This window comes from Octopus bimaculoides, chromosome 1 (genome assembly GCF_046866305.1).
Source record: "Octopus bimaculoides isolate indiv1 chromosome 1, ASM4686630v1, whole genome shotgun sequence".
Lineage (NCBI taxonomy): Eukaryota > Metazoa > Mollusca > Cephalopoda > Octopoda > Octopodidae > Octopus > Octopus bimaculoides.
Window position 1 is genome coordinate 95,136,594 of NC_142928.1, and position 12,013 is coordinate 95,148,606.

The window sequence follows — 12,013 nt, forward strand, 5'->3', positions numbered from 1 at the left end:
GATACATCGATTTCTAGCTTCCTAGCCTTAAATATGTAAAAAGTTGCAGTAACATAATAAAAATTATACACACATACCCTCACTGGATCTTTGAATATTTGCAAAGTTGTGTTAAGAATGATTGCAAAAGTATCTGGAGACATTCCTGATTGACCAATCAACTTTAGTACTTGATGAGATTGAGCTAAGCTTGTTTCATTAAAATTCCTGCTTTCTGGAAACACGATAAAATATAATCCTTTTAGTACAAGAATGTTTTATTATTCTTATTTTTGTAATTTTGAAAAATTTTAAATTTTCATCAAAATTATGATTGTTATAAATGAAGATTTAAAATTTAAAAATAGAAATATAGGTGCATATATATGGCTGTGTGGTAAGACGTTTGCTTCCTAACCACATGGTTCAGGGTTCAATCCCACTGCAGGGTACCTTGGGAAAGTCTTCTACCATAGCCCTGGGCCAACCAAAGCTTCATGAGTGGATTTGGTAGACAGAAACTGAAAAGAAGCTGATTGTATATATATATATATATATATATGTACACACATATATATTTATATATGTGCGTGTGTGTGTATGTATTCGTGTTTGTCTTCCGTCACAATTTGATAGCTGGTACTCATTTGTTTACATCACTGTAACTCGGCAATATGAGATAAAAGATCAATAGAGCAAGTACCAGGCTTAAAAGAAAAAAAGAAGAGATATTGGGGTCGATTTGTTTGACTAAACCCTTCATGGCGATACTCCTGCATGGTTGCAGTCATATGACTAAAACAAATAAAAAATAGCAATACATAATTTTACAAATTTTAAAACCTACTTAATTTAGCAAAGCAAACAAGATGATTGATATTGTTGCAATATTTTAGACTTATTGGCACAAAAGGAAATAAATATCTGCTGTTATGCTTTTCTCAAGAGAATTTCTGAGAGAAATGAGATGGTTGCAACTTGAAATAAAAGTGTGTGTGTGTGTGTGTGTGTGTGTGTGTGTGTGTGTGTGTGTGTGTGTGTGCACACGCGTATGCCTGTGTGTGTGTGTACATACGTGTTGTGCGTGTGTGAATGAGTGAGTGAGTGAGTGACTGTGGGTGTGTGTGTAAATGAGTGAGTGAGTGAGAGTGTGTGTGTGTGTGTGTGTGTATTTATTAAAACTGAAGCAGAGAGTTTATTTTGTGACTTGAGTTTCGCACCATGGTGATCTTCAGACAAAACATGAGTTTTTCCTGAAGATTGCAGTGATATGGAACTTGCATTACATGCCAAACTGTCTGCTTCAATTTCTAATAAAAAACAAACATATCCTCCACACCATGTACTGAGTACTCTCTCCTCAAGTGTTTGACATTAGGTAATATATGCATATATATGTGTGTGTGTGTACGTATATCATGATCGTCATCATTTAGCATCTACTTTCCACGCTGGCATAGGTTAGATGGTATGACTGGAACTGATAAATCAGAGAACTGTACCAAGTTCCAGTTGGATACTCTTCCTAACGCTAACCACTCCAAGAGTGTAATGGGTGCTTTTAATGTGTCACTGGCATGGGTGTTTATATGTGCCACTGGCACAGGTACTTTTTACATACCTCTGGCATGGGTGCCAATTATGTTACATCAGCATTGGCCACGATTACAATTTCACTTGGCTTGACAAGTATTCTCAGGCACAGCATATTGCCAAAGGTCCTGGCCATAAATATATATATATATATATATATTTATGTATGTTTGTATATGTATGTGTGTGTATATAAATATATGTAAATATTGATATACATATATGAATATAAATACTACACACACATGCATATAAAACAGGCATTTACTAACATTAATTCAAAAGTTGCTGACCCTCTTGAAAGCTATGATATTAGGCACTTAGATATGGTGTCCTACAGTGGAACTGAACCCAGTACCATATGACTGAGAAGCAAATTTCTTAACCACATAGTCATACCTACTATTTCAAATTTTAGTAAAGACAAATAATGTTGAAATAATAGAGAATGTTCCAGCATGGCCACAACTTTTAGGCTGAAACATAAAAACATAAAAGATTAATAGAATAATTCAATTAATTATCTTTACCTGATATATTTTTAAGATGTATGTTCATAAACCGAAGTAGGTACTGTACACTAACCAAATTTCTGCTTATCATGCGTAATTGCTTTCCTTGTGTGGTGTTTGGGGTTAATACAACATAGCTGTTTAATAATTTCATCAGTTGAAATATAGATGATAAACTGAAAGAGAAGTTAGACAATATACATGAGATTCAAAAAACCATCAAAGAATGCTCTGTCTACATCAAAACAACTCATTCAGTCCAGGTCTGCATGATGAGAGCTGACCTGGAGTTAGACAACAATAATAAAATGCATTTGGATAAACGTAAGCTTCAGAAACTTCCTTTAAATCAAAATCACATTTTTACCTTCTCTAGTTTTGTACACTAGCTAGTTCTTGAAATAGGAATTATGTTGATGGTAATTGTGCTATTGTTTTGTTGTTGTTATTGTTGGTGTTTAATTAATGTCAACTACATTTGAGTACAGAAGTGATCTTCATTCATAGTTTTATATTTCTATTTTTACTGGATAGGCTGTCATAAGATTTCTGAATTTAAACATCCCTGTTTTAAGGACAATAATGAGATAAGGTTGCTGCATTGTATGGGTTAAAAGGCCTACAAGTTAAATGTAGCTGGGTTTTCAGCATTTGTTGATACTGCCTATGTCTCTTTAAAGAACTCACCAATAAAAATAAATATCAAATTTGATTAAAATGTCTGACCTTTCCGATGTTATAGTTTTGCTTATAATTGAAATATTTATAAATTATATATAAAACAGAGAATTTTTGTTACCTAATCTTATCAGCATCTTCTTCAAGTTCCTTCCATTCTTTAGCAATGCGTTCAAATATTGATGGCAAGGTTGATAAACCAGACTCATTAAAACCTGTCTTGAATTTCTTAAAAACATCTTCAATGTTTGAAGTCCATTCTATGTAAAAAAGTATGGTCTTCTGGGCTGAACCCACATCCACTTTCAAATTAGGATCATCAAATTGTATACTCATCTGAAAGAAGAAGGGAGAAAGGATAGAGGGAGAAAAAAAACTTAAATTCAGGGGCTGCAGTCAGTAAAGAAATGGAAGAATGTACAAGAGAGAAACGAAATCCATGGGGGAAAAGATGGATTGAAGGTGACACAGATACTTAGAAGAGATCTTGGCAAACAAGATAAAAAGCTGGAATGTAGATAACTTATGAAACAACATAACAAATTTTATCTTAAGTAAGCAGCAAGCAGAGTCCAAGAAAAAAAATCAAAGTAAATAAAGCATTACAATGAGAGAGCAACTCAATTTAAGCATGAAATTTTAATCAAATCAGACACAGTTTTACTGTTACAGTCAAAGTGATACAATGGAAACTTTAATGATGAAATTCCAGGCATTAATTAATACACATAATAGAAATGTAGAACGTACATGTATGCGTGCATGTGTTCATGCAAGTATGTTTGTGTGTGTAAGTACATACATACATACATGCATACAAACATTCACATATACATACATACATACATACATAAGTACGTACATACATATGAAAGTGTCCAGTTAGCTGCTTCTGTGCCAAAGTTCTAATCTGGGCTAAACAACAATAATAATGACAGAATGAACCAAATCCTACCTTTGCTACTAAATTGGACCATCCAGGAATGGTTTTATTGAGTTCAGCCATCAAGGTTTTCATACTGACATTTTGGAAAATTTCAGAACAAGCAGCAGTTTGAAGGCTGGACAAATCTGCATCTGACATTTTGTGGGAGATATCAAACATGACCCTGAAAACAGTTTTATTTATGCAAATCTTTTCCCAGTTGTCTTCATCTAGTAAAGGTAACACCTGCAGAAGTAATAATAATAATGATAATAATAATAATAATAATAATAATAATAATAATAATAATAATAATAATAATAATAATAACGATGATGATGATGAAAATAATTATAATGGTTTCAAGTTTTGGCACAAGACCAGCAATTTCAGGGAGGGGATAAGTCAATTACATTGACCCCAGGGCAGAACTGGTACTTATTTTATCGACCCTGAAAAGATGAAAGGCAAAGTCGACCTTGGTGGCATTTGAACTCAGAATGTAAAGGTAGACGAAATACTGCTAAGCATTTTGCCTGGTGTGCTCATAATAATGCCAGCTTGGCACCTTAATAATAATAATAATAATAATAATAATAATAATAATAATAATAATAATAATAATAATAATATCGATGAGGCAGCAATATTCCCTTTGTGTAGATTATGTGAAAAGTTATTTGGGTCTGTTGGACATATAATTAGTGGGTACTCAAAACTGGCCCCAAAAAATGCCATGTCAAAGTGGCAGTGTGAATACACTGGGAGTTGTGCAGGAGTATGGGCTAGGTTGTTCTAACAAGTAGTTTGAGCACCAACCTTTGCCAGTAGCAGAAAATGATCAGGTGGAACTTACATGGGATAAATAAGCCAGTCTACACAGATAAGAAACTGCAATTTAACTGACCAAATATCACTCTCCTACAGAAGTTCAAAAGAATGGGCCTTCATTGGTTGGTGTTGCTATACCAGCAGATAAGAATACTGTGAATCCAGTGAATGAGGAAGTTGAGAAGTACCAAGACCTAACATTGGATGTGAAATGCATCCAGAAAGCCTAAAAGTGAGTGTGTTACCAATTGCGATCATTGCACTTGGAATCATCTCAAAGAAAGCAATATTCTGGCATGAAAAGCTGCAAATACCAAACTTTATAGGAAAACTATAGAAAATAGCAATACTTGGGACAAGATTGTCGAGAAAAATCTTGCATCTCTAAGCTGTTATGCATTTTGTTCTATGCACTAATGATTTTGTCAGTTTGCTAATAACAACTTTTATTTGTTTGCCACAAGAACCCATTCATTCTTGTCTTCTAGAAGGCTCAAGTGGGATCCACCTACAGATGCTTACATATCTGATACAGATTGAAATCTAAACAATGCCACTCAGGTGATTGACAAAGACTCACTCATTATTGCTGTATTTTATACTTATTAATAACATCGCTCTGTTTTCTCTCTCATTTAACACTACTATAACAGATTTTGTTCTCCTGAACTAAAAAGCCTCATACTCCACCCAAATCCTCCCAAAGCATCTGCTTATGTTTCACCACCACACGACCTGAACTTAACATTCAACCAATCTTACCTCTGCAGTTAGGCTCTCTGAAATACCACTTGCCCATATTTTTTTCTTCAGGCATTAAACTGAATATTAACCTAAATGGTCTCACAAATCTGAGAGCATTACAAAGATAAGTGCGTCTCTCCTTCAAACAAATTAATATAACAATCACAACATAATTCATTCATGATTTCCATTTCTACTTATTCCAATTTCACATTTTTATACCCTATTTTCTCTTAATGAAAGTCATAATGTAATAACTTCCATTTCCTTTTTCCTAACTTTCTGCCTGTTTTGAAAATGAAAGCATTCCCATGTAACATCCTTGATAGAATAGCAGTGTCATAGCAATCTATGACAAGAAGTGGTTACACTTTATTCCAACCTACAAAAAAAGAAAAAATCATCTTACCTTGAGTGGATTGGTTATTATGGATTTGAGAGTTGATGAAATTAACTCAATTACTGTATCAGAGTTATCAACCAGAGTCAAGAATACTGATAATTCTGGTGATGAGTTGAGATATTTCTTTAAATTGTATTGATCTGCCTCTGAAAGAAGAAATGAAATTGAGATTGAGGAGTTCTGTCTAGTTACACTTCAGTAAAGTCAAGCTTAAATGAAATTTATGAGTTAAATTTTAAAATCTTTTTAATTGTCAAATCTATCAGTGAAATTAAGTTTATAAGTCATGCCTGTAAGTTAACCGTGTGTGTCCAATTTATGAATCCTTTTAGTGTTTATAAATTGTAAAAGATAATTCAGAAACACAAATTTCTTTTCTAATTGTGACTTTTAATATAATTTGAAACAACAGTAACAACTGTTTTTAGGGTTTGTATCAAGAGTTTACTTGTCATAGAGCATCTAAACTCCTTGTTTACTACTGTCAACTTGACATTAACTCATATCACTCATGTTATTAACGTTCTTGATGCAACCATGTATGTCACATAGTCTTATTCCATTCCTCTGTAAATTTGTGGCCTGTGCATTAATGAAACATCAACAATATATTGAAGAGAAAATGAAGGTACTAGACTAAATATTTAGCATATTTTAGCTTGTTTATCTCAGTAAGAAAACAATTGAGGTGGGCTGAATTGGCAAAATGGTAAAAGCCTTTGAAGTGGGCTGAATTGGCAAAATGGTAAAATTGCCAGATGACTGACAGCATTTATTTTTATCTCTTCTTAATTCTAAGTTAATTATGTCAATTTTAACATTTTGCTTTCTTTTGTCATGTTATATTTAAGCACAAATATTCTATCAAATGTTCTTTAAATGTACCACAATACAGAGTTCTTTAATGTTCTTTAAATGTACCACCTTAAAATGTATCAAACAGCTATTCATACAAGAAGTCCATCATAAAGTAAAATATCAGTGTTTTGTCTAGTCAAAAGAAATTATATTATTGTATACAAAGTTTGACATGAAAAAGTAGGTAGCTGTGAAGTCTTACCTAATGCCCGTATATTCTGGGTGATGAAGTCAAGGAGATTGAACATAATATAATCCTTTACTCTCTCTCTTTGAACCATGTTTCTTAAATGTGATGGCAGTTTGGAAATATCGATTTGTTGGGAAAGGTTCAGGTACTTTATTCCAGCTCTAAAAGGAAGCAAATTCACATGTTTTTAGCACATTATGTGTGTATGTGTTTGTGTTTGTGTATTTATATTTGAGTATGCATGAGCATATATCTGTCTGTCTGTCTACCCATTTGGCTGTTTGTCTGTCTCTTTCTCTCTCTGACAGAAGTTTAGTGTAATTATTTATTAGTGTTGAAATTATTCTTTCTTGTCACCCAATGCTCTTATGATAATAATAATAATAATAATAATAATAATAATAATAATAATAATAATAATAATAATAATAATCCTTTCTACTAAAGGCACAAAGCCTGAAATTTTGGGGTGAGGGCTAGTCAATTATATTGATCCCAGTGCATAACTGGTACTTATTTCATCAACTCCAAAAAAGTAAAAGCAAAGTCAACCTCAGTGGAATAATAATAATAATCATGATGCAATTTTTCATCATTAAAAATAAGAGTTTCAGGCTCACTTGGTGCCATATTTAAGGGATAATGAAATTAAGCTCAAGTTGTTAGATGTTTCAACCAGAGAACTATAGGAAAAGTAAATTACAAACAATGCCTCACTTGAGAATCTAAAGCTTATGGAAAACATGGCCTTCAATAACCTTAACTTTATTCTGCAAGGTATTTAAAAATTAAAACTAGAGTGCTTAAAAGTTTACCATGAGGATTTTATAGCAAGAATAATTTTTAAAATTGTAAGATACAGAAATAAATTTATTTCTCAAACGCGTGATAATGTTATAAGTAGCGTGATCAGGATAAATTATCCATACATTGCAGAAAAATACATTACTGGCCAGCCATGAGACATCTCTGTGATTACATGTCAAGTGTTTTACCATTAAACTAAATTGCCCAGCAACGAATTCTTCTGCAATTTTAGAACTTATAAATTTAGCTTCATAAGACGCTAATGTTAAATTCAACTTTATGGTGAAAGTAAACAAACAAAGTTTGTTTTTAGAAGCATTGAGATGTATGGCCAGTAACGTATTTTTCTGTAATGTATGGATTATTTATCCTGATCACGCTATTTATAGCATTATCACGCGTTTGAGAAATAAATTTATTTCTGTATCTTACAATACATCTCAACACTTCTAAAAACAAACTTTGTTTACTTTCATCGTAAAGTTGAATTTTTTAAAAATTGTATTACAAAGTTTCCAATGTTATGTCCTGAGTGCATCTAATTACAGTAATCCCTTGCCATATTGCAGTTCACCTATCATGGTTCACCTATCATGGTTCACCTATCATGGTTTATTATTTAAGCTTACTTCAATTCCTCCGTGGTGTTGTTTAGCGCTTATAAGAAAATAAATATATACAAATTACAGAAATAATAAAAAAATATACAGTATAGTACTGTTTCTACTTCGTGGATGTTCACCTATTGTGGGGATTGGGGGTTGGAATGTAACATCTGCAATAGTTGAGGGGTTACTGTAGTTGAAATGTGGTCCTTCAAATAATGAAAACCTTGGATTATTTTCTGTCTAAATCAAGATTATGTTTATTTATTGATGTTTATTTCTTTTTCAACATCATTTTCTTTATTTAGTCTTCGTCTCTCTTTCTCTCCCCTCTCTCTCCCTTGTTTCTGCTACCATTTAATTGTTCTCATTAAAAATAAGAAGTGATTATAAAAAGTTTTTCTTTGAGATACTTTGAACTATTTGTGAAACTTTTTACTATAGATCAAATTACTTGTATAAATATTGCTTTTCAGATATTGTTTGACATCTAAACAAAACGATGCTATATTTACGTACGTATGTATGCATGTATGTATGTATGTATGTATGTATGTGTGTATGTATGTATGTATATGTGTATGCATGTATGTATGCATGTATGCATGTATGTATGTATGTATGTATGTATGCCTGTATGTATGTATGTATGTATGTACGTATGTATGACTGGGAGAACAATGCCTGTCATCGCCACAGGTGGAGGAAGCAAGTTAAGGAGGGGATCAACACTTTTGAGAGAGCACGTATCCAGCATGAAGAACTTGAGCGAGCTGCGCAAAAGCGCACGGCTCATATAGTGAATGGGGAAAGCTTGGTCTGCAATGTTTGCAGTCGTGTATGCTTGTCAAGAGCAGGGCTCATTAGCCACCAATGGAGCTGCAAATGCAAAATATAAATTAGTCCTAGAGCGCACAATGTTCCTGAAGGTCGGCAATGGTCTTCCTCGGTCACGAGTGGACGGCCATCATCATGTATGTATGTATGTATGTATGTATGTATGTATGTATGTATGTATGTATGTATGTACGTACGTATGTATATGTGTGTGTTTAAAAGTACAGACATGCAGACACACACACACACACACACATATGCATTTTATCAATAGAAATGCACATCACAGATGTTTCCTGCAAGCAACTGTGACATATTCTAGCAGAGATCTGTCTAAAAGATGGTATTTCTGCAAGAAAATATAACTAAGATTGTTATTTTTAAAAAATCCACTTATCCAGCTTGTTTCAGAGATGTCATACAGAGCAATAGATAAGACTTTCATACACAAATATTAGTATAGATTACATACTTGGTGAAATATTCGATTATGGACTTTTCATCAAATCTTTTAAATGCATCCTCAAAAACATCTTCACTGACACCCCATGTAAATTTCGGAGGATACTCAATCAGTTGTGCAAGTAATTTCTGAAACTGAATTTCAGATGCTGCACGTCCCAGGTAGTCTACTGGAATTGTAGAATTCTTTTCATAATTTTTCAAAAAGTTCATCTGAAAATTATTGAAACATAGTTTTAAAAAAGAGTATTTTACGAAAGCATATATCTGTCTGTCTGTCTACCTGTCTGTCTGTCTGTCTGCCTGTCTACCTGTCTGTCTGTCTACCTGTCTGTCTGTCTGTCTGTCTGTCTGCCTGCCTGCCTGTCTGCCTGTCTGCCTGCCTGTCTGTCTGTCTACCTGTCTGTCTGTCTGTCTGTCTGTCTATCTGCCTATCTATGTGTGTGTATTATATATATATATATATATATATATATATATATATATATAAAAGAGATATTGGTATCCAGAAGACCCAAGGTGGCAGGTAAGGCTATGTAAGTGCTATGGAAGGACCGTAGTTAAACTCTTGGTTCAATAATAATACAAGTGTGGAATTTTCAGGACATTTAGGAAGTGGAAGTTAGTCTTACAGTTGTTTCTGTGATATTAGGGATATCCCGTCATCAGAGACGATGTGAGATGGTTAAATAGAGGGAAATAGTAGAGTTCAATGTAATGAGCTATTTTGGAAAAGGATGGAAATAAGAAGTATAAAGGGAAATAAGAGAATAAAAGTAAAAGTAAAAATATATGTAGGATGTTATAGTTGCAAGGAACTATGACATCTTACATATCCAAGGAAAGTGGTGTGTAGAAGTGGTAGAAATGTTTTTTGTCCATGGTCTGTCAATTCCGATAGGAGTTCATATTTTGTCACTACAAATGGAAAGTGTGGAGATGTAGATTCCAAGTGCTGTTCATTCAAATGAGTGGAGTCTTGTGGATTGAGTGAAATTTCGAGAATGTAGTGGTAGTATTACATAGAGAGGAGAGAAAAGATGTGTATGTTAACATGAGGAGAATGGTGAAAAGGCCAAGGTGAGGAAAGAAGAAAGAAAGAGGAATAGAAAATGAAAAAAAGGAGAGTTAGTTGGTGGTCAAGATATTATGAGGGGGGATGGGAGAGGAATAGGGGAATGGTAGAGGAATACATATAAATATATGGGATGGGAGAGGAGTAGGAGGGATGAGAGAGGAATAGGGGATGGGAGAGGAGGATGGAGTACAGATAAATATATATATTATTGAATATGGAGACTGGTACATCTTCAAATTTTTCTTTTAATCTAGCAGTTAATATATATGTACCAGTTGCCAAGAATGTGTTAAATATGCAAATTGGAATGTATATACAATTATGTTACACTGCAAAACCTAGAGGGTATTTAAACATGGATAGTTGATGGGTTAGATGAGGTGCTTGAAATATGTATTTACATGAATTACATATTTTTTTCCTATTTTTGATTTCCCTATTTTTAAAATGCTGTAACTTGCAGTGCTGGTTCTGAATTTTATAGAAAATCTATAGAGATAAACTTAAAGTAAATATAGGTCCAGTATAAGAGTAGAAGCATACTGAAAAAAAAAAAAAAATATTGTTCTGAAGGGAAAGCATTGGAATAAAAATAAAGGATATTTATAACATACCAATTCCATAATATTGCTGAAACCAGGTAGTGTTTGATTTATTTGTAGTAAGAGCTTTTCTAAATCAACACTTGTTATCAGAGAACATAAATGTTTTATAGAAACTTTATCTTTAAATGATGGGAAGATATTTTGGAATATAGTTGTATTATAGCACATCTTCTTCCATAGTGTTTCATCTTGCATAAGTGGTAAGAGCTGATGAAAGATAAAGAAAAGTGATATGAAAAACATTTGTAATATATTGTGAAGTTAAGTTTTTTTTTATTAACTTGAGCATTAATCAATCATAATGCCCAAACTCTTTCTGATTCAAACTAAAATGTTTATATCATTTTATTAAATCATAAATCTTCAGTGTGTAGTCTATAGCTATTAGATTATCTAATGTTTACAGAAGATACATTGCATGTGTTCATGGTCTTTTTCTTGATTTGTACAATAGCAAGATTTCCTTAGATTAAAACAATCAACTAAATAGTTAAATAAAAAATGGGATAATGAAAATAAATGAAACTACTTTCAAAATTGCTCACAAATTTACATCAACATAAGACTTATACTAGTTGCAAATGACCTTTAATAGGACATGAATGGACATAACTATATCAACTATTCTAACAATTTGAAGTCAGAAATCTTAAAAAATGCTATTGCAGTACATTACTGAATAAAAAAAAGCACTGTAAAAAAAAAGAACGGAAAACAGTGTTTAATTCCTTATGTCTTGTCTCTAAAATATCTACTTACTCTTTCTGGACTGGCAAACAGCTCTAAAGTAGCAGTAATTAACTGTGGAGCCATATCTGGTTTAATTTCAAAAAAATTCTGTAATCCTGAAGACTTAATATATTCAAACATGTTGAAAGTATCTGATGCTAAAAGAAAAGAAAACAA

The 12,013-nt window shown here is 32.8% G+C and overlaps 1 protein-coding gene across 3 annotated transcripts in view; it reads right to left on the bottom strand.

Annotated features, from left to right (window-relative positions):
• LOC106873159 (uncharacterized) overlaps positions 1-12,013 on the bottom strand; it is a 329,246-nt gene that overhangs the window by 111,767 nt on the left and 205,466 nt on the right. For all 3 annotated transcript variants that reach the window (XM_089354161.1, XM_089354165.1, XM_089354155.1), the window contains exons 65-73: positions 11,867-11,994; positions 11,117-11,314; positions 9,435-9,637; positions 6,726-6,874; positions 5,672-5,811; positions 3,718-3,933; positions 2,884-3,098; positions 2,103-2,260; positions 78-214 (exon numbers count right to left, since the gene is read on the bottom strand). In XM_089354161.1, coding sequence (XP_089210287.1) covers positions 78-214; positions 2,103-2,260; positions 2,884-3,098; positions 3,718-3,933; positions 5,672-5,811; positions 6,726-6,874; positions 9,435-9,637; positions 11,117-11,314; positions 11,867-11,994 — 1,544 coding nt within the window. The remainder of the gene's footprint in view (positions 1-77; positions 215-2,102; positions 2,261-2,883; positions 3,099-3,717; positions 3,934-5,671; positions 5,812-6,725; positions 6,875-9,434; positions 9,638-11,116; positions 11,315-11,866; positions 11,995-12,013) is intronic.